This window comes from Ranitomeya imitator, chromosome 5 (genome assembly GCF_032444005.1).
Source record: "Ranitomeya imitator isolate aRanImi1 chromosome 5, aRanImi1.pri, whole genome shotgun sequence".
Classification (NCBI taxonomy): domain Eukaryota; kingdom Metazoa; phylum Chordata; class Amphibia; order Anura; family Dendrobatidae; genus Ranitomeya; species Ranitomeya imitator.
The window spans coordinates 638,628,924-638,650,403 of record NC_091286.1 but is presented as its reverse complement, the minus strand read 5'-3'; the positions used below and the strand labels follow the sequence as shown (position 1 = coordinate 638,650,403).

At 45.9% G+C, this 21,480-nt stretch overlaps 1 protein-coding gene across 5 annotated transcripts in view; it reads left to right on the top strand.

The window, feature by feature from the left end:
* Positions 1 to 21,480, top strand: part of SMC6 (structural maintenance of chromosomes 6) — a 133,115-nt gene that overhangs the window by 70,077 nt on the left and 41,558 nt on the right. For all 5 annotated transcript variants that reach the window (XM_069728125.1, XM_069728124.1, XM_069728126.1 and 2 more), the window contains exons 13-18: positions 13,538 to 13,702; positions 13,963 to 14,141; positions 14,230 to 14,431; positions 16,735 to 16,849; positions 17,323 to 17,483; positions 20,513 to 20,648. In XM_069728125.1, coding sequence (XP_069584226.1) covers positions 13,538 to 13,702; positions 13,963 to 14,141; positions 14,230 to 14,431; positions 16,735 to 16,849; positions 17,323 to 17,483; positions 20,513 to 20,648 — 958 coding nt within the window. The remainder of the gene's footprint in view (positions 1 to 13,537; positions 13,703 to 13,962; positions 14,142 to 14,229; positions 14,432 to 16,734; positions 16,850 to 17,322; positions 17,484 to 20,512; positions 20,649 to 21,480) is intronic.

Here is a 21,480-nt window from a genome sequence, read left to right as displayed (position 1 = left end):
TTGTGGGGTCTTGAGGAGTTGAGAAACACTGCCCTAGATGAAGCAGCACCTTCTACTCGCAGAAAGACCTGGCACACAATGCAAATATGCTTTCTTCAGCGTTGCTCAAGGTGTGCAGAGCGGCAGTGGAGAAAATCTCTCTTAGCAGAAGACTTCATCCACTATAAGCTCATGCTCATAACCTATAACTTTGCCCTTCATCTGGCCAAACAATCGTACTTCACCGCCCTCATCACCTCACTATCCAACAACCCAAAGCGACTTTTTGAAACCTCCCTCCTGAAACCTAAAGTACAGGCCCCCATCACCAACCTCAGCGGTGAGGACCTGGCCACTTATTTCTTAGAAAAAATTAACCACATCCATCAGGATATCTCAGCCCAATCTCCTCAGTGCCTGGATCCTCTTCCCTGCCGCAACTTAAGCTCACTAGACATCTTTGAGCCTGTTTCAGAAGAAGAAGTTTCCAAGCCCCTAGCTTCTGCTCGGCCTACATCCTGCAACAGTGACCCCATTATTTCACACCTCCTGCAGTCTCTCTCACTAGTGGTCACCACTCGCCTGACTAAAATATTTAACACCTCTCTTTCTCCTATGCCTCATTGGGGGACACAGGACCATGGGTGTTACGCTGCTGCCACTAGGAGGACACTAAGTAATACAGAAAGAATATCTCCTCCCCTGCAGTATACACCCTCCTGCTGGCTCCAAGTGAACCAGTTCTTGCTTAGTGTCTGTAGGAGGCACTTGGGTCTGCTTTCAGACCCCACCGTTTTATTTTTATTTTTCTATTTTTCAATTAACGGAGTGAATGGGGGCGACGGATCCTTTCTAGGTTTCGATCTCCCCCGAGCCATCAACAGGCAAGAACGCAGAGCATCCCTCCCTGTACCCTTTCCTGCACCGTTGGATGCCAGCCCTGAACTCACTTTACGGGCGACGGTTCCTTCGCATTCCAATCTCCCCCCTACATAGCAGGCGACCACATGGAGTAACCCTCCATTTACCTCTCCTGGAGCCAGGTGCATAGCCGGACATGATGATTATGGCGTCCGTGCAGCCCCCCACTGCATCACCACTGTTATAGCGGATTATGGAAGGCGGCAGAAGCTCTCCACCCCCTCCCTGACTATGGCGACGGTGGATTGAGCACCGGCCCACCGCATCTACCGTGCGTACACCTGCGGGGCCGAGGCGCTGGGAGGTCATGGTCCCTGGGATAAGGGAGGTCCGCATATATCTTAACGCCCGGGTGCGTGGGGCAAAAAAAGCGGCCGCTGCGTGCCAGGCCGCAACCGCAAGCTTAAAATTTAGCTCCTGGCTTTTCTCTTGTCCATGCCGGAACGTTGGCTCCGCCCACCGGCGGTTACTGCCGCCCACTCTCTCAGGCTCTTTTCGTTCTGCGAGAAGCGCCTTCTCTTCCTGATCTCAGCGGCCATCTTTGGACACCCACAGGGCTGATGCTGCAGCGCTACTCCAGCGTTCTGAATCACAGCTTCAGGGATTAGTGATTTTGGTGGACACATTGCGTACCTCCCCCGTGGAATCAAGACACAGGACCTGAGTAAGCTGCAGAAACATAGCTTAACCCTTCCCCTGCTAGTAAGCACTCTCCTCAAGGCTACACTATGTCTCAATGAAAGCCTAACAAAAAGTCTGGGAAAACCCACCCTGTGTTTTTTGCTGCTTGTACTTCTTGTAAGGTATCTCTACCCCGGGGTCACAATACTGCGTTATGCTCAGCTTGTGAACCGGAGACTGCTCAGGGACCACCTGTTACTGATACCGAACCCAGTGAGCCTAGTCCGCCTGAGTGGGCTACCTCCCTTACCTGGTCTATGGCATCCCAGGCCCAAGCGTTAGACTCGTTACGAGACCCTTCCTCTAACCAGGGCACTCTTACGGACAACGCTTCCGATTATCAGAACCCCTTGTACACTAGGGGTCGTACCTTACCAAGGAGCTCTCGCTCTTCCAGGAAAAGGACTCATGCCTTGTCCCCAGTCCATCACCGGGAATCAGGATCTGAGAGTTTTTTTCTTGCTCCTCCTCCCTTGGGGCTAGTAGAGAACCTGGCTCAGAGGACGATTCTGACACGTCCCTAGATCAGGAATTTCAACATGATCAGGAGACTCTCGACTCTCTCATTGAGTCAGTAAACAAGGCTCTGAAGCTAGATGAGGAACCTTTATCTAAAACGGATCATGCTGTGTCCTTTAAGAGGACCAAGCGGGCTCACAGAGTGTTCGCCAATCATCCCGAATTTAAGGAAATCGTTGAATCTCATAGGATCCGTTCAGATAAACGCTTCACAGGGCAAAAGCCCATGGAGTCAAAGTATCCCTTTGCTCCTGATCTAAGAAAAGATTGGTCACAGTCTCCTCCGGTAGATCCTTCGGTATCACGCCTAGCTACTAAATCTATTTTATTCTCTTCAGAGGGCGCCTCGATTAAAAACCCCACCGATCGTCAGATCGACAATATGGCTCGTTCAGCTTTTGAAGCCTAAGCAGCTGCACTCTTTCCATCTTTTGCCGCTACGTGGGTGGCTAAGGCTATGACCCATTGGGCTGAGGTTTTGTCTGCAGCGGTGCTGGATACCAATCTTCCCCCTCCCCCCGATGTAGCAGACCTTGCTACTCAGATAGCCAGAGCTGGGGATTTTCTAGTGACCGCGTCTCTGGATGCCGCTGACGGCGCTTCTCAAGCAGCAGCAAACGCCATCACCATTCGGAGGTCCTTATGGCTCAGGGACTGGTGTGCGGATTCTGCTTCCAATAAGTCATTGACTTCTTTACCATATCAGAGCGGTCGCCTTTTTGGCGAAAAACTCGATCAATTAATTTCCACTGGAGGGAAGAGTAAATTTCTCCCACAACAGTGACCCCTTTGGCTCTTTCGGAACCAGCAACAGCAGGCTTGGTCCCGATTTTTTTTCGTTCCATTCCAAATTGGTCCTCTAATTCCACATCTTCCGGACCCAGCCGGACACAACGTAGGGATAGAGGTCCCCAACCTCTTAAAACCTTCCCCTTCATGGAGAGGCAGGCCTAGGATCCATGGGGGCCAGACCGGGCAGATCTCCCACACAATGGTATCCGGGGGACACACTCAAAGTAGGCGGCCGCCTGCTTTCCTTCAGCGACGCGTGGCTCTCGGTCGTTCACAACTAATGGGTCCCTGTTTTCTCCTCCCAGGGCAAAGGTATCAGAGTTCTTCCAGGCCATAAGCTCTCTAAAAGAAGACGGGGCTATTATCCCGGTCCCTCAAAGCGAAAGGTTTCAAGGTTTTTATTGAAGCCTGTTCATTGTTCCAAAGAAGGACGGTACAGTACGGCCCATACTGGACCTAAAACTGCTGAACAAGTTCGTCAGGGTACGTCGGTTCCGAATGGAATCGCTTCGTTTTGTCATCGCCTCCATGGAAAAAGGCGAGTTCCTGGCGTCTCTAGACATCCAGGATGCGTACCTTCACATTCCAATTTTCCCTTTTCACCAGGGGTTCCTTCGCTTCGCAGTTCAGGAACAACACTTCCAATTCATTGCTTTGCCCTTCGCCCTCGCCACCGCTCCCATGATATTCACCAAGGTCATGGCGGCCGCCGTGGCCATCCTTCACACCCGAGGCGTGGTGGTGCTACCATATCTAGACGATATCCTCATCAAAGGCCCCTCTTTCCGCGCCTGCTAGGAAGCTGTGAACATCACAATAGATTCTGTTTCTCGCCTGGGTTGGAAGATAAACTTCAAAAAATCTTCCCCAGTACCGGCTCAGCGAATTTCCTTTCTAAGAATGATACTGGACTCGTCTCAGGGGTTGGTGCTTCTTCCCCCGGAAAAGAGCTCAACCTTAGGCTGGGTTCACACTGCGTTAGTGCAGTCCATTCAACAAATCCGTTAATCCATCTGCGCTAGCAGTGCGCTCGCAGTGACAGACCCGGAAACACTGCAGCCCGCGTCTCGGGTCCGTCACTCAATGACGGCACATCGCTAGTGCACGCCCATTGTGGACGTGCGCTAGCGATGCATTCGCCATTGCAAGTAATGGTGGCGTTAACGGACTACGTTACACCGCGTTATGCCGCGGTGTAACGTAGTCCATTAAACGGGTTCACACAACGCAGTGTGAACCCAGCCTTACAGCGGGAAGCTGAGAAGCTCTCTCAACCTCTCACTCACACTCTGCGCTTCAGTATGAGAGTCCTCGGCAGGATGGTAGGAGCCTTGGAGGCGGTTCCATTTGCCCAATTACACCTCCGTCCCTTACAGCATGCCCTCCTGGCTGTTAGGGACAGGAACCTGTTCTCCCTCGACCGTCGGTTTTCCTTCCCCACCGAGTCAGTCTCTCAGGTGGTGGACATTGAACTCCTCCCTGAATCAAGGGAAGTCTTTTCTTCCAGTACATTGGCTAGTTGTGACAACAGATGCTAGTCTTCTAGGCTGGGGAGCGGTGTTCTTACATCACACTGCTCAGGGCCGCTGGTCACTTCAGGAAACACGCCTTCCGATCAACATCTTGGAAATTCAGGCAATCAGGTTAGCTCTTCTCCAATTCCATCCCTTCCTGGCGGGTCGTCCCATCAGGATTCAGTCTGATAATGCCACTGCTTTATTCACAGTGCGGGGCTGGGATTCACAAGCAGGGCGGCCGCACAGGCGCAGTCTGCGAGACTGCATCTGAGGTCAGACGGGTAGCGCTCACTGCGCCTGCCCCTGGCAGAACTAAACAGCGCATGCGCCGGATTTGATTGGAAAACAGCGCGGAGGGGGTGGCGCCGAAGAAGCTTTGAGTGACGGAAGTGTGGCGTGTGCAGCAGGGGGGGGGGAAGACCTGCCTCCCTGTCTAAAGACAGGTATTTTTGTGAAACGCTTTATTTCTGCTTTGACTGCACCAATAACTAAAAGAGCCACCTTGTCAGAATGCAGCATTACTGCTGCACAAGGTGGCTCTTTTGGTTTCTAACGGCTGGAGGGGGTGACAAAGTCCCTTTAAGCTCCTACTGCTTTGTTACCGAACTGGTTCACTTGGAGCCAGCAGGAGGGTGTATACTGCTATTTCTGTATTACTTAGTGTCCTCCTAGTGGCAGCATAACACCCATGGTCCTGTGTCCCCCAATGATTGGCTCGGAGAAAAGTATTTTACGGTGAGTACACAAAAATCCCTTTTTCTTCAGGTATCTTTCCCTCCTCATTCAAACATGCAATCATAACCCCTTTACTTAAAAAGCTATCCCTGGACCAGAACTGCACTGCTAACTACAGCTCTGTCTCTAATCTTTCCTTCGTCTCTAAACTCCTGGAACGCTTGGTCCACTCTCGTCTAATCCGCTATGTCTCGGATAACTCTCTTCTCAACCCCTTACAATCTGGTTTCCGCTCTTTACACTCCACTGAAACTGCCCTCACTAAAGTCTCTAATGATCTAATAACAGCTAAATCCAAAGGTCATTGCTCCCTGCTGATTCTCCTGGATCTCTCTTTCACATTTCACACAGTGGATCACCAGCTCCTCCTCACTATGCTCCGCTCTATAGGCCTCAAGGACACAGCCCCTCCTGGTTCTCCTCCTACCTCTCTGACCTTTCCTTCACTGTATCTTTTGCCGGCTCCTCTTCCTCTCCTCATCCCCTTACTATCGGGGTTCCGCAGGGCTCAGTCCTATTCCCCCTCCTCTTCTCTCTATACACGGCCCCTATTGGACAAACAATCAGCAGATTTAGGTTCCAGTACCATCTCTTTGCTGACGACACACAATTATACACTTCTTCCCCTGACATCACCCCTACCCTAATTCAAAATACCAAGGATTGTCTGCCTGCTGTCTATAGCGTCATGTCCTCCCTCTATCTGAAACTAAATCTCTCCAAAACTGAATTTCTTGTGTTTCTCCCTTCTACTAACCTCACTCTACCCAACATCGAAATTACCCTGGAGGGTTCAACCATAACTCCCAAGCAGCATGCCCGCTGTCTTGGGTTCATAATCGACACCAAGCTTTCCTTTACTCCCTATATCCGATCGCTCACTCGCTCTTGTCACCTGCATCTTAAAAACATCTCCACAATCCGACCTTTTCTCACCTTTGAAACTGCTAAGACTCTCTGTCGCTCTTATTCATTCTCGTCTGGACTACTGCAACTCTCTTCTGATCGGTCTCCCTCTTACCAAACTTTCTCCATCTTGAATGTGGCAGCCAGAGTCATATTTCTGTCCAGCCGCTTCACCGATGCCTCCATCTTGTGCCAGTCATTACACTGGTTACCCATTCGCTACAGGGTCCAGTATAAACTCATCTCTCTCACCCACAAAGCTCTCCACAGTCCTGCACCGCCTTATATCTTCTCTCTCATCTCTGTCTATCGCCCTACGTGTGCCCTCCGTTCTACCAATGACCTAAGACTAACATCCCCCTTAATCCGAACCTCGCACCTCCATCTCCAAGACTTCTCTCGTGCTGCGCCAGCTCTCTGGAATGCACTTCCCCAGACGATCAGACTGATACCTAGCCCCGGCCTTTTGAAGCGCGCCCTCCTTCCAAATATTACTCTGAATCCCGCACCCTACTATTCATCTGTTCCCACACCCTCCATGCACACGATAACTGCACTTGATACTTGACTATTGCACTTAAACACACGGGCTGATAACTGGATCATGCAGCTTTAATTGAAAATCCCTATTTATTATAATTGCCAGACCTGAAATAACAAGCACTTTTCGCCTATTGTGTCCCCCCATTTCCTTGTAGATTGTAAGCTTGCGAGCAGGGATCTCACCCCTAATGTCACTGTTTAAATTGTCTTAACTTGTATTTAATTTATTGTCTGTACATGTCCCCACTTAATTGTAAAGTGCTGCGGAATATGTTGGAGCTATATAAACAAAAATTATTATCCATTAAAGTCCAATTTATCAATATATAACATTAATTACCGTGTTTTATGGACTATAAGACTCATCTTTTAACTAGAAAAAAAAATCTTGTTAAAAAGTGTTTACGTCTTATAGTCCAGATCCAGAGAACGCTGACATTGCGTCTTTCCCAATCAGAGAGAGCACCCTCCCTCCTCAGATGTGATCATTACAGTGCAGGAGAGGAAGCTGCCGTGTCTGAACAGAGGATGCAGGAGCTGCAGGACCTCCTGCACCAGCAATTTCAGGACCTCCCAGGTCATGTGACAGATCATATGACTTGAAAGGTGCCTTAGTTAATTAAGTGGTAGGTCCTGCTAGTGCTATGCTGCTGCAGTCTCTGCACAGGTCCTAATCAGTAACTGCAAGATGTGATAATAAATAGTGTCTGTATGTGTGAGAGTGAGTGTATGTCTATATAGGCATGTAGCAAAGCTGTGTATGTATGTATATGTGCACATGTAGCAGAGCTGTGTGTGTATATATGCATATTATTCAAAAAGGGGGAAGTGCACTCTTGGACTTTTATTTTTTATCAGGAAAGTTGTACTTGCCTACATATTGTGTGTATTCTTTATTCTTGTGAGGTATTGTATCAGTGAGCCACTATATTAATAATCTTTATATAGCGCCAACATATTCCGCAGCGCTTTACAGTTTAATAGTTCATACACAACGTTAAAAAACAACAACACTAATTAAAGCAAAATAAGATAACCCTGTTCGTGAGAGCTTACAATCTACAATGAGGTGGGGTGATACAAAGTACATGGGCTTATTTACAATGATGGTCCAGCCATCTTGAGTGAGTGGGGGATAGATAAACGCCGCATGAGCTAGTCATCAGCCAGTATTGGAGTTTGATGAAGGGTTATTCTCAGATAGTGAATGGGACACACACCCACACTTCGATTAGGGAACGTGATAGGCTGCCATAAACAGATGTTTTTTTAGGGAGCGCCTAAAACTGTAAGTTGTAGATAGTCCTAATTTTTTGGGGTAGAGCATTACAGAGGATTGGCGTAGCCAGGAGTGGGAAGTACGGATTAGTACAGAGATTAGTCGAAAGTCGCTTGCAGAGCATAACGAGCGGGTAGGCCGATAACCAGAAATGAGGGAGGAGATGTAGGGGGGTGTCACACTGTGGAGAGCTTTGTGGGTGAGAACAAGAAGTTTAAATTGGATCCTATAATGAAGCCAGTCAGCCAGTGTTTTGACTGGCGAAGAGCGGACGCGTCCGAGTCCTGATTAGCCGGATAGATGACCCTGGCTGCTGTAGTAAAGATGGACTGGAGAGGGGGAAGTCAAGTGAGGGGGAGGCCAATTTATAGTGTTACAGTAATCCAGGCAGGAGTGGTTCAGGGCAACAGTGAGGGTTTTTGTGGTTTCCATGGCGGATACTAGAGATTTTCTTTAGGTGTAAGCTGCAAGAGATTGTATGTGTGAGGTGAAGGAAAGATGGGTGGTAAATGTAACAGTGCACCTGCTGCTTAGGAATTATTATGGTGACATTCATGGAGATGTCAGATTTAGGGGGGTTAGTAGATGGCGGGAGCAGAAGAAGTTCAGGTTTGGAGAGGTTGAGTTTCAGATAGAGAGCGGACATGATGTTGGAGACTGGTGTTCTGTAGTACAGCAGGAGTAAGGTCAGGGGACGACGTGTATAGTTGTGTGTCATCAGCATAAAGATGGTACTGAAAGCCAGATCTGCTGTTGGTCCGTCCAATTGGGGCCGTGTAGAGAGAGAAGAGAAGGGGGCCAAGGACTGAGCCCTGGGGTACCCCGACAGTGAGAGGGAGAGGAGATGAAGTGGAGCCAGAGAACAGAACACTGAAGGAGCGGTCAGAAAGGTAGGAAGAGAACCAGGAGAGAGCAGTGTCCTTAATGCCTAGTGACTGGTGCCTAGAGAGCAGGAGAAGGGTGGTCAACAGTGTCGAAAGCTGCAGAGAGTGGTCACTGTTACATTTTGCTGTCAGAAGGTCGTTGGTCCATTTGATGAGTGCTGTTTCTGTAGAATGTAGGGGGTGGAAGCCGGACTGTGAAGGGTCTAGGAGAGAGTGAGTGGAGAGGTAACTGGTAAGGCAGGAGTAGATCAGGCGCTCCAAGAGTCTAGAGAAGATGGGAATATTGGAGACCGGTCTGTAGTTATTTGTGAAGCATCGATCAAGAGAGGGTTCTTTTAATAATGGAGTAATGATAGTGTTTGAAGGAGGAGGGAAAGATACCAGAAGAGAGGGAGAGATTGAAGATTGTAATTGGGCGGGTAGTGGCGACAAGAGAGAGAGACTGGGGGAGATGTGAGGGAATGGGGTGAGTAGTGCATGAAGATTGATGAGAGGAGCCTGGACGTTTCTTCTGTGATGGGATCAAAAATGGAGGTCATCCGCACAGATGTCTGTGATAGGGGCCTGTGTTTTTGGACTGAGAAGGGAGTGAAAGGTGTCAAAAAATATATCTGGGTTGTTAGATAGTGAGGAGATCAGGGTGGTGTAGTAGGTCTGTTTGGCGAGCTGAAGGGCAGAGTTATAGGTCCTTTACATAAATTTGTAATGGATGAAGTCTTCTGGTGTGCGAGTTTTCCTCCATAGGCGTTCAGCACACCTAGAGCATCTCTGGAGAAGTTGAGTTTGCGATGTGAGCGAGGGCTGTTTTACTCTGTTTGGTGGTTCTGATGGTGAGGGCCACTATTAAGTCCAGGGTGCTTCTGAGAGTGTCATTGTAGTGATGTACAGCCAGATCAGGACAGGAAAAAGAGGAGATTGGGGACAATGATGAGTGTAGGGCGTGTGAGTGAGCCTGGGGGACGGTATATGACAGCGACTCTGAGGGAGAGGGGATGGAAGAGCCTGATGATGTGAACATAAATACGGTACGTATCTTAGACTTAGAATCTGCCTTTCTTTAGCTGCCCGCTAGATGGTGTCATTACACTACTGGAGAATGTTTTTGGGCATATTATATATGCGCCCACACACATACCGCAGTTTGGATACCTTTCTCTCCTACAAGTTGTTCCTTTGATCCTAAATTCCCTGAATACACCATCTGATTTATGTGTTTATTTACCTGAGATTGTCTCCAGTAATTTTGTACAATGTGCCTGTGCTATAACTTGATGTCTGTGTTTGTGTGATTGTCCTTAGGCTGGATTTCACTCTTCATGTTTCACCTTAAATTTCTTCTAATTTTAATACTGTTTTAATTTACATGCAATAAAAATTATTCATTTTATATTTGGGTTTCTGTTATACTTCCCCCTTATTTGGACATTATGTGTTTTGTAAGGTAACCCCTTCTGTATATATTTCTGGTTAATCTATCTATGCGTATGTAGCAGATCTGTGTGTGTGTTTATATATGCACATGTAGCAGAGCTCTGTATGTCTATATAGACATACAGAGCCCTGCTAAGTGTGCCTGTATAGACACACACACAATTTTGCTATATGTGCATGTAGCAGAGCTGTGTGTGTCTATATGTGCATGTAGCAGAGCTGTGTGTGTCTATATGTGCATGTAGCAGAGCTGTGTGTCTATATGTGCATGTAGCAGAGCTGTGTGTCTATATGTGCATGTAGCAGAGCTGTGTCTATGTGCATGTAGCAGAGCTGTGTGTGTCTGTGCATGTAGCAGAGCTGTGTGTCTATGTGCATGTAGCAGAGCTGTGTGTGTCTGTGCATGTAGCAGAGCTGTGTCTATATGTGCATGTAGCAGAGCTGTGTGTCTATATGTGCATGTAGCAGAGCTGTGTCCATATGTTCATGTAGCAGAGCTGTGTGTCTATGTGCATGTAGCAGAGCTGTGTGTGTCTGTGCATGTAGCAGAGCTGTGTATATGTGCATGTAGCAGAGCGGTGTGTCTATATGTGCATGTAGCAGAGCTGTGTGTCTATATGTGCATGTAGCAGAGCTGTGTCCATATGTGCATGTAGCAGAGCTGTGTGTGTCTATATGTGCATGTAGCAGAGCTGTGTCCATATGTGCATGTAGCAGAGCTGTGTCCATATGTGCATGTAGCAGAGCTGTGTGTCTATATGTGCATGTAGCAGAGCTGTGTGTGTCTATATGTGCATGTAGCAGAGCTGTGTGTGTCTATATGTGCATGTAGCAGAGCTGTGTGTCTATATGTGCATGTAGCAGAGCTGTGTGTGTCTATATGTGCATGTAGCAGAGCTGTGTGTCTATATGTGCATGTAGCAGAGCTGTGTGTCCATATGTGCATGTAGCAGAGCTGTGTGTCTATATGTGCATGTAGCAGAGCTGTGTGTGTCTATATGTGCATGTAGCAGAGCTGTGTGTGTCTATATGTGCATGTAGCAGAGCTGTGTGTCTATATGTGCATGTAGCAGAGCTGTGTGTGTCTATATGTGCATGTAGCAGAGCTGTGTGTCTATATGTGCATGTAGCAGAGCTGTGTGTCTATATGTGCATGTAGCAGAGCTGTGTGTCTATATGTGCATGTATCAGAGCCGTGTCCATATGTGCATGTAGCAGAGCTGTGTGTGTCTATATGTGCATGTAGCAGAGCTGTGTGTCTATATGTGCATGTAGCAGAGCTGTGTGTCTATATGTGCATGTAGCAGAGCTGTGTCCATATGTGCATGTAGCAGAGCTGTGTGTGTCTATATGTGCATGTAGCAGAGCTGTGTGTCTATATGTGCATGTAGCAGAGCTGTGTGTGTCTATATGTGCATGTAGCAGAGCTGTGTGTCTATATGTGCATGTAGCAGAGCTGTGTGTCTATATGTGCATGTATCAGAGCCGTGTCCATATGTGCATGTAGCAGAGCTGTGTGTGTCTATATGTGCATGTAGCAGAGCTGTGTGTGTCTATATGTGCATGTAGCAGAGCTGTGTGTCTATATGTGCATGTAGCAGAGCTGTGTCCATATGTGCATGTAGCAGAGCTGTGTGTGTCTATATGTGCATGTAGCAGAGCTGTGTGTCTATATGTGCATGTAGCAGAGCTGTGTGTGTCTATATGTGCATGTAGCAGAGCTGTGTGTCTATATGTGCATGTAGCAGAGCTGTGTGTCTATATGTGCATGTAGCAGAGCTGTGTGTCTATATGTGCATGTATCAGAGCCGTGTCCATATGTGCATGTAGCAGAGCTGTGTGTGTCTATATGTGCATGTAGCAGAGCTGTGTGTCTATATGTGCATGTATCAGAGCCGTGTCCATATGTGCATGTAGCAGAGCTGTGTGTGTCTATATGTGCATGTAGCAGAGCTGTGTGTGTCTATATGTGCATGTAGCAGAGCTGTGTGTCTATATGTGCATGTAGCAGAGCTGTGTGTCTATATGTGCATGTAGCAGAGCTGTGTGTCTATATGTGCATGTAGCAGAGCCGTGTCCATATGTGCATGTAGCAGAGCTGTGTGTGTCTATATGTGCATGTAGCAGAGCTGTGTGTGTCTATATGTGCATGTAGCAGAGCTGTGTGTCTATATGTGCATGTAGCAGAGCTGTGTGTCTATATGTGCATGTAGCAGAGCTGTGTGTCTATATGTGCATGTAGCAGAGCCGTGTCCATATGTGCATGTAGCAGAGCTGTGTCCGTTTATAACACTGCAGAGGCACTAACAATAGACTTCTTACATCCCTGTTCTACCCTAATACATTAAAATTCGTGATATCGACCCCTCCACTTTACACAGCCATATTTTAATTAATAAGGATAAAATGCTTTTCCTATTTTCAGCTACCTACACCTGAGGTGTCTTATGGTAAGGTCCATCTCATAGTTCAAAAAAATACGGTAACTCCATCGTTAAGTGACCTAATGAGAAACATAAAACACTAGAGTTGCTTTTTGTTGGTTCCCACGCCCTCCTAAAAAAAAAAAAAAAAAAAAAAAAGTAATGAAAATATCTTATGGACCTTAAAATGGTATAAATGAAAACGTCGGCTCACCCTGCAGAAAAACTAGTGCTCACACAGCCCCGGACAATCCTATTACCAGGTGATTTTTACTGCACATTGAGCACCGTAGAAGCAAAACTCAGAAAAACAAAAGTGGAATTTCAATATTTTCCACCATTTCACCCCACTTTAAAAAAAAAAATCCCCATTATACAGTAAAATGGCATAGTTTAAACAATAAAGCCCACATACAGGAATATCAAGGGTGAAATAAAGTTATGGAGGGAAGGAAAACCTAGAGCGCAGAAATGAAAAATTGCTTGGGAGTGTATGGGATAAAGGGAATTTATAAGGATTTACCCCTGTAATATATTACTAGCTCTGTATTGGTCTGTTAGAAACGGTTCCAGTTATCTTAAAGGGGTTGTCCAGGTTTGCCACAAAAGTCTGCAGTCACTATATGTGCACATCATGCACACTGCATGGTGTCCGGATTCACCTACTAGCGCCCACTCCTGACCCGGGAGAATCTTAATCGTGAACTTGGACAACCCCTTTAAACCAAGCGTCACAGCAATTGGCCAACAAAACAAAAGGCACGTGCCAGATTTGTAATGTATCTCGTGTTATCGCCAGCAGAAGACAAAAAAACCAAATACATGATTACCAAGTACATAAGAGGATGGTCCCTTTTTATAGTGAGTGGCTAACCACATTGTCTTTTTTTTTTTCTTTTCTTCCCTTCACTATCTTGTTCATTGTAGTGCAGATAATGCATCCGAGGAAGAAAAGATCGCAAGACTGCAAGAAATAAATCATCTGAAAGATAAAATAAAAGAACTTCACGACCAAGAAGTTACAACTTCTGAGCAGATCGACCAGTTTCAGCAAGCGCTTCATAGAGAGAAGGAAGAGCGCAGCAGATTTCTGTACGTCCTGCACTAATGCTTCATCTATGTAAAGGCCTAAATCTGGGCTTACGTCTAGGAAGGGTCCTTTAATACGATCACTTGTCTCGCATCTTTTGTAGCCTTAGCAGAGACATGTGGTAAAACGTTTGCCACGGGGTCTGGGAATGTAGTGCACTGTACCAGTAGACTTCATTTAAGTTGACGTTTCTGGAATTAGTGGTTTAGTTCGATGACCTTTCTGAATCGGTGACCCATTCCTGCTTGTCTGTCCTCGATAGTAATGCAGAGCGTGATCAGAGGCAAAAAGTGGAAGGTCTAAAACGACAGATAAAGGAGTTCCAGGACAGTAGGACGGACAGGTTGAGAAGATTTGGACAGCACATGCCCGCTCTGCTTGCCGAAATCGACGAGGCTTACAGGCAGAGACGTTTCAAGCAGAAGCCCATCGGACCATTAGGTTTGTAATGCGTTATTTCATCACTGTTGTTCTTGGAGAGGCTTTTGCACAGAGTAAGATAATAGCAAATAAATTTTTCTTCACCTAGGCGCCTGCATCCGGTTGAAGGACCCCCAGCTCGCACTCGCAGTAGAAAGCTGCCTAAAGTCTCTACTCTTGGCGTTCTGCTGCGACAATCATCAGGATGAGAGGATGCTGCAGAGCATCATGTCAAAAGTATTCCCGCATGGTCAGAGGCCGCAGATCATCGTCAATCAGTTCCGCAATGTAATATATGACGTTTCAAGAAGGTGAGAAGGGAGATTAATTCTGACTGCTTCTTTGGCTCACTCTAATTATTTATTAGTGGCCTGTAAGGGTACATTCACACAGGTCCTGCAGAGTCTGCCATGGTTTAAGGCAGTGTTCCCCAACTCCGGTCCTCAAGAGCCACCAACAGGTCATGTTTTCAGGATTTCCTTAGTATTGCACAGGTGATAATTGCATCACCTGGACAGGCAAGCATTCAATCACCTGTGTAATGCTAAGGAAATCCTCAAAACATGACCTGTTGGTGGCTCTTGAGGACTGGTGTTGGAACACTGGTTTAAGGTATCAATGCTGCAAATCCGTTTTCATGAAATTTCGGCCATGCACACTGGACAAAACCCATCAGCTGCCTGTAAGTTTATTTGGATTTAGTTCCTTGCAATGCATTTCCTGAACAGAAACCAACAACAAAAATGAGCATATGCCCTACAGCAAGTACCGTAAATGATGGTGGTAGTAGTACATGTAAATAGCATACCCTAAATTATTTACATTTACTTGTGGTAGGGAATATGCTCTTTTTTTTTTCTTTTTTTTTTTTTTCTTAGGTTTTGTCTAAGTTCAGAATAATGTTCGAGATCAGCCAGGTAGTACGATGCCTTGTGTATTATACAGTCTAAATGAGGGAGGATTCAGCTGCATCTAAAGGGTTAATTTGTAAGAGAAGGACATTGTTTCTTTTAAAGTTTAAGGAGAGGTCAGCAATCAGTCTGGTGATGGTCCTACACTTGACACACCCACAATCAGCTGCCCTTGGTGCCAGTGGCAGCCAGGAGTTAGCAGTTGCAGAGGTGAACAGCACAGCTCCGTGAACTGTTGTGGCCACCGCTGGGTGACTGCAGTTTAGATGAGTAGCAGCAGATGCACAGTACCAGGCCACAGCCACTACACTGTTCTGCTCCACAACTGCTAACATTTGGCTGCTGTCGTCACCAAGAACAGTTTTTTGGTAGGGAAACTGGGTGTCGAAATCCACCCCTGGTATTGATGACCTATTTAAAGGATAGGTCATCAAAAGAAAAGTAATTGGCTAACCCTTAAATTTGCAATGGGGAACATAGCTGCTTCTAAAGGGTGTTTCTGAGTCTCTCAATACATGCCCACACATGCAAAAGGTGGACAAAAAACTTTTAGCTTTGTCTTCTAGCCTCCTCCTGCTCCATAATAACAAGGAATCCATTGTGTATTGCTTCATGATTCGCTACATCCAGTATGAATAAGACAGCAGTACAGCTTTTTACATAAGACTCAGAGGCAAGAAGTCTTGCACACTGTCAAGATAGTGGGAAAGGGGGGATCCCTACTTTAGCTTCATTCCTGTAAAGGGCCAGCGTTTTGCTTAAAGAGGTGGTCTGAAACGAACATTAATTTAATCTTAAATGTATATTTTGTGTTATCAAATTGCTTTTCTAATATACTTAAATTAACAATTCCCTACCGTTCACTCTCTACTTTCTTTATTTGCTTTATTATTTTTGTTTACACACTTCCTGTTTGATAAAATCTTGTTTGATAATCCCCAGTGCATGCTTGGATATTAGTAACGTCCGTTTCACGGGCAGGGCTAGTCGCTGCTCTTCTGAGCATGCATGAGTTGTCAATTCCGACAAATGCTCAGTAGGATTTTGTCACTAGGGCATTATTCTTCTCGGTCACAGTGACGGTGCGCTCCCTCACCGGCTATAGCGAGAAGTGATGAATTGGCAAGAGAGCGCACTGTCACTGCGCATTGTAAACAAGCGAGCAAAAACCAGCCGTGTCCCGGAAACATCTCTTTCAGATGCTGGGTTGGTCTCTGCTTTCTCGTTCTCTACTTAGTGCGCTCTTGCAGGCCTGTCACTTCTCATCAGATAAACAAAGTAGAGATGGAACAGTAAGGGATTTTTAATTAAAGGTATATTAGAAAAGCATTTAGATTATTACAATTCTTAGACATTTAGGATTAAATCAGTGTTCGTTTCAGACCATCCTTTTAAGAACTAATTGGGATGGATATTTGGAACTAGAACAACGATCTATGTGGAAACATGTACAACGCTATTGTAAATCTCTGCTACATACCTATTAAAACCACTAGAGGGAGACATTGTTCTGTGTTTCTTCGACTTGCTATACGTAATATTGGCATTTATTGGTCATCTCAGATATTTTTTCATGCCAGTTGTGATTCCAATTTGTCAGCATACATTGATTTTCCATTTGTAAGAATTTTTTTTTCTTTTATAAACATCTGCATATGGAAATAAAAACACTTTAAGCTCCTCTGTTTTGCGTTTCTCTTTAGAGCCGCGGTTCATCAATATTATCCAACTGTACTGACAGCTTTAGAAATTGATAACCCCGTAGTTGCCAACTGCTTGATCGACATGAGAGGGATAGAGACAGTGCTGCTGATAAAGGTATCTGATCTCCGCATTACACAGTCGGCCATTGCTGTTTACCGCCTTGGATTTCCATTACTGCTCATAGATAAAGGGAATCTGTCAATAGGTTTTTGCTATGTAATCTGAGAGCACCATGATGTAGGGACAGAGACCTTGATTCCAGGGATGTATCACTTACTGGGCTGTGTTTTGCTTATTCAGTACAATAATTTTCCACAATTGACGGAGCTAAACCAATGTCCATCTTCTATGAATGTTGCAATTTTTGCAGGAGGACAGAATAGTAGTCATTGCAGTTAAAGCGAATGGTAGTCCCCACATTTCGGTTATTCGTTGCTTAATGAGATGTCATAAACGTTCCAGATGAATGTTTGCACTCAATGCTTAGGAACAGTGCAAAAAGTCTGCCCTATAACACACAGGTGTATCGTTTTTGTTACAAAGACTTGTGCAGTATTTGTGGTAATTTTATTGTTTCTTCCCATCAGAATAACAGTGAAGCTCGAGAAGTGATGCAGAGAGGGAAGCCACCCATAAACTGCAGAGAGGCGTTCACAGCTGACGGAGACCAAGTGTTTAAGAACCGCTATTATTCCTCCGACTTCAACAGAGCCAGATATCTGAGCCGCGACGTAGAAAGGGAAATCAGGTCTGTTTGATTCTCAGTCTCTAGACAGAATCCCTTTCTTGTGGCGCTGTTGCAAATGGATGTTATAGAAACTTTCCGAAAAGTAGTCACTAAGCTGTCAGAATACATTGCTGCCTGTTTTTTTGTATGGTCAACACAAAAAGCTTCCTTTGCATAGCTTGCTCTGCGATACCAAATGTGGTGCAGGAGTCAGACCCCAGAAATGAGCTGATGGGCAGGCAGGCTTAAGTTGCTGGTGGGTTGGAGAAGAACCCTTTATAATGGCTCCCTAGAACTTGTAGCCCAGGACTCTGCACAGATAATGTTTCACAGAAACATCCAGCGCCACAAGTATCTCAAAAGCTTAGTGTTAATCGAGTGAAATCATCTTGTGTGTCGAGATATCCAAACACCTGGATTTTTGGCTACAGCGGGTTCGGCCAAACCATTACAAAACACTTGGTAAAGGTACCAAAACAGTAGCCGAACCCGGACCCCATTCACTTGAATGGGGGGTCTGGAACTTTGTGTTTGCCACGCTGTCATGTGCATAACAGAGTGGCAAACACCACTTCTGATCGGCGGTAAAACAATTACCGACTGTCAGACAGCTGCAGCTCCTACGCTGTCAAAAGTCAGTGTGAGCGCACAGCTGTGATCGGAGGTGTAAAGTTTACCTCCGGTCATTAGTGTCAACTGATGGGACTACTGCTGGGAGAATTCATCAGCTGGCGCCCGCATTGTAAATAAATAGTTAAAAAAAAAACAAAAAAACTGTGTTGGTTCTTCTGTATTTTTGATAACCAGCCAGGCAAAACTAACAGCTTGGGGCAGCAACCCTCAGCTTCAGCAAGGCTGCTTATCAAGAATAGAGGGGTCCCCACGCCGTATTTTTAATTATTTACTTTAAAAAGTTTACACACGCGTGGGGTCCCCCCAGTTTTGATAACCAGCCTTGCTAAAGCAGACAGCTGAGGGCTGGTATTCTCAGTCTGGTAAGGGGCCTAGGATATTGCCCAGCCTAAAAATAGCAGCCCGCAGCCGCCCAGAAAAGGCACATCTATTATATGCGCCAATTCTAACACTTTGCCTGGATCTTCCTACTTGCCTTGTAACGGTGGCAAGTGGGGTTCATATTTGTGGGGTTGATATCACCTTTGTATTGTCCGGTGACATCCCACAGATTAGTAATGGGGAAGCGTCTATTAGATACCTATCCATTACTAATCCTATAGTTGTATGGTAATTAAAGACACAGCAGTCCTTTAAGACACATAAGTCCTTTATTAGAAATAAAACAAAACACAGTTTTACTTTATTTAAATATAACAAACACCGTAATACTCACCTAACATCTAATTCCACTGAATCCCTCGTCTCCTGTAATAAAACAAAAATTTAGAAAAACAATACCTTAACCTGTCCATCATTCTGTCCCACGCCATAATCCATGTCTGGGGATTAATAGTTTTCAACCTGGAGGGTGCCAAAATGCGACTGTCCCAGCTGAGAACCACTGAGGAGTTAAGGTACCTTCACACATAACGATATTGTTAACGATATCGTTGCTATTTGTGACGTAGCAACGATATCGTTAATTAAATCGTTATGTGTGACAGCGACCAACGATCAGGCCCCTGCTGGGAGATCGTTGGTCTCTGAATAAAGTCCAGAACTTTATTTCGTCGCTGGACTCCCTGGAGACATCGCTGGATCGGCGTGTGTGACACCGATCCAGCGATGTCTTCACTGGTAACCAGGGTAAACATCGGGTAACTAAGCGCAGGGCCACGCTTAGTAACCCGATGTTTACCCTGGTTACCATGCTAAAAGTAAAAAAAAAACAAACAGTACATACTTACCTACAGCCGTCTGTCCTCCAGCGCTGCGCTCTGCTCTCCTCCTGTACTGGCTGTGAGCCGGAAAGCAGAGCGGTGACGTCACCGCTCTGCTTTCCGGCTCCCAGACAGTACAGGAGGAGAGCAGAGAAGCAGAGCGCAGCGCTGGAGGACAGACGGCTGTAGGTAAGTATGTACTGTTTGTTTTTTTTTTACTTTTAGCATGGTAACCAGGGTAAACATCGGGTTACTAAGCGTGGCCCTGCGCTTAGTTACCCGATGTTTACCCTGGTTACCGGCATCGTTGGTCGCTGGAGAGCGGTCTGTGTGACAGCTCTCCAGCGACCAAACAGCGACGCTGCAGCGATCCGGATCGTTGTCGGTATCGCTGCAGCGTCGCTAAATGTGAAGGGGCCTTTAGCTGCTTGCGAGCGCAGCGTTAGTGACTAGCAGTGAAGTCAAGGTTACTGCAGGTCACTTCCTGGTGAAGTCCGTGTTTGATGTCTGTGCCTGAACAGTAGGTGTTCGGTACGGATGCCGAACTTTACTGTAAGGGTTTGCCCATCTCTACTTGTGTGCGCGACACAAAAAAAAAATAATAATTCTGTGCGGTGCATCGCCCTGTGTTACCAGGCCTTGCCTCTGCCGAGATCTATAGCAGCCTGTGCGCTCTGAGCCACTGATTTAAAACCGCTTACTTCATTCTGGCTGTGCAAACGAGTTTTCAAAGGACCGCTGTTCGCTAAAGACTTGCGGATCGACGATCAGCTTGTGTGAGCATGGACTCTAATTCTTGGACATAATGGTTAAACCACAAACAAACCTCCCCAAAAGCCGACTGCTAATTAGAAAGCACATTGGATGTGCATCACGGGTGTAACACATGTATGGATGAATCTACCATCTTATGTTTCTAGGTAGTTGGTTACACCATGAGACACTTACACAAAGTGCAGAGATGCATATACTAAATCCGCTCAGACCTAAACTGCACGACGAGCCATCACATGTTACAGCAGGCTTATGTTCCACGAAATCCATTCAAGCCTAATATTCTGCACGACGAGCCATGACTGTCCCAAGACCTTTCCATATATATTACATCCAGCCAATTATCTAAACTGTATGATCAGGTACATATGGTCTCAGTTCTCATACTGTGCAGGTGACTGATAATAATGTATTCTTCTTTTTGTTTTGTTTTTTCTGCAGTCAACTGGAGAGAGAAGTTAGTGAAATTTCATCAAATTTTTCCACTATTCAGCAGCAGGTACGTGCCATAGACATCGGCATCAGGAACAATGAAGGCTTGCTCCACCAACATCATGACACAAAGAAGAGAATACAGGCAAGTTATGTAATATTTCATCACTGTGTATCAGTCCGTGCGATTGACATACAGACAATAAGGTCCCGCGCTGTTGTCATCGGTCAGACCTGCAAGTCCTATATTCTAACATCCTACCAATATAGCCCCTCTGACATCGCTGCCGTTCCTGTATTATATGCGGAGACTGACAACGTGTCCTGCTCCAAGGTGCCCAGCACAAGACAGGATCCCGCTGCTAAATTCTCCATCTTGTTTGGGCAGCACTTCATATGGGGAGATTTCAGGGTAAAGTTGTAGTAATGAGGTCATTAGGTTGATGCTGCTCCAGCCACAGACAGGCTTCACTCTGAATTGCGCTGGCGTGTCAGAGAAACAATCGTAAGACCTGATCAGTCCCATGATGTCTCCAGATGGCTTCTCCCCGCACTGCTCCTGTTGATTGACTGGTCTGTCTTGTGTCGTCATTCATCCAGGCTCTGATTCAGGCTGCGCAGTTGTGTGAGCAGCATGGATATAATGGCAGATTCCCTGACAAACTATATAAACTCCTTGTAAGGTTAAGTTGCCATGATGAGTTTTTGACTGTGTGTTTTTCGCTTTTCAAAAAAAATGCAGAGTCTTTCAGATCCATCAAGGTGGATGGGATTTATAGAAATGTCATGCCCACTGTACTTTATTTTTTTTATTTTTTTTACACTGTGTAAACTGACCTGTGGTGCGTGTTTGAAATACGCAACACGACAACTTGTCTTGCAGGTAAGTAGAGCTTGATATGCGGATTTTCCCCATAGAATTGCATTAGATGCAGAAAATCCGCAGGTAAAAAAAAAAACGTGTTTAATTCAGACAC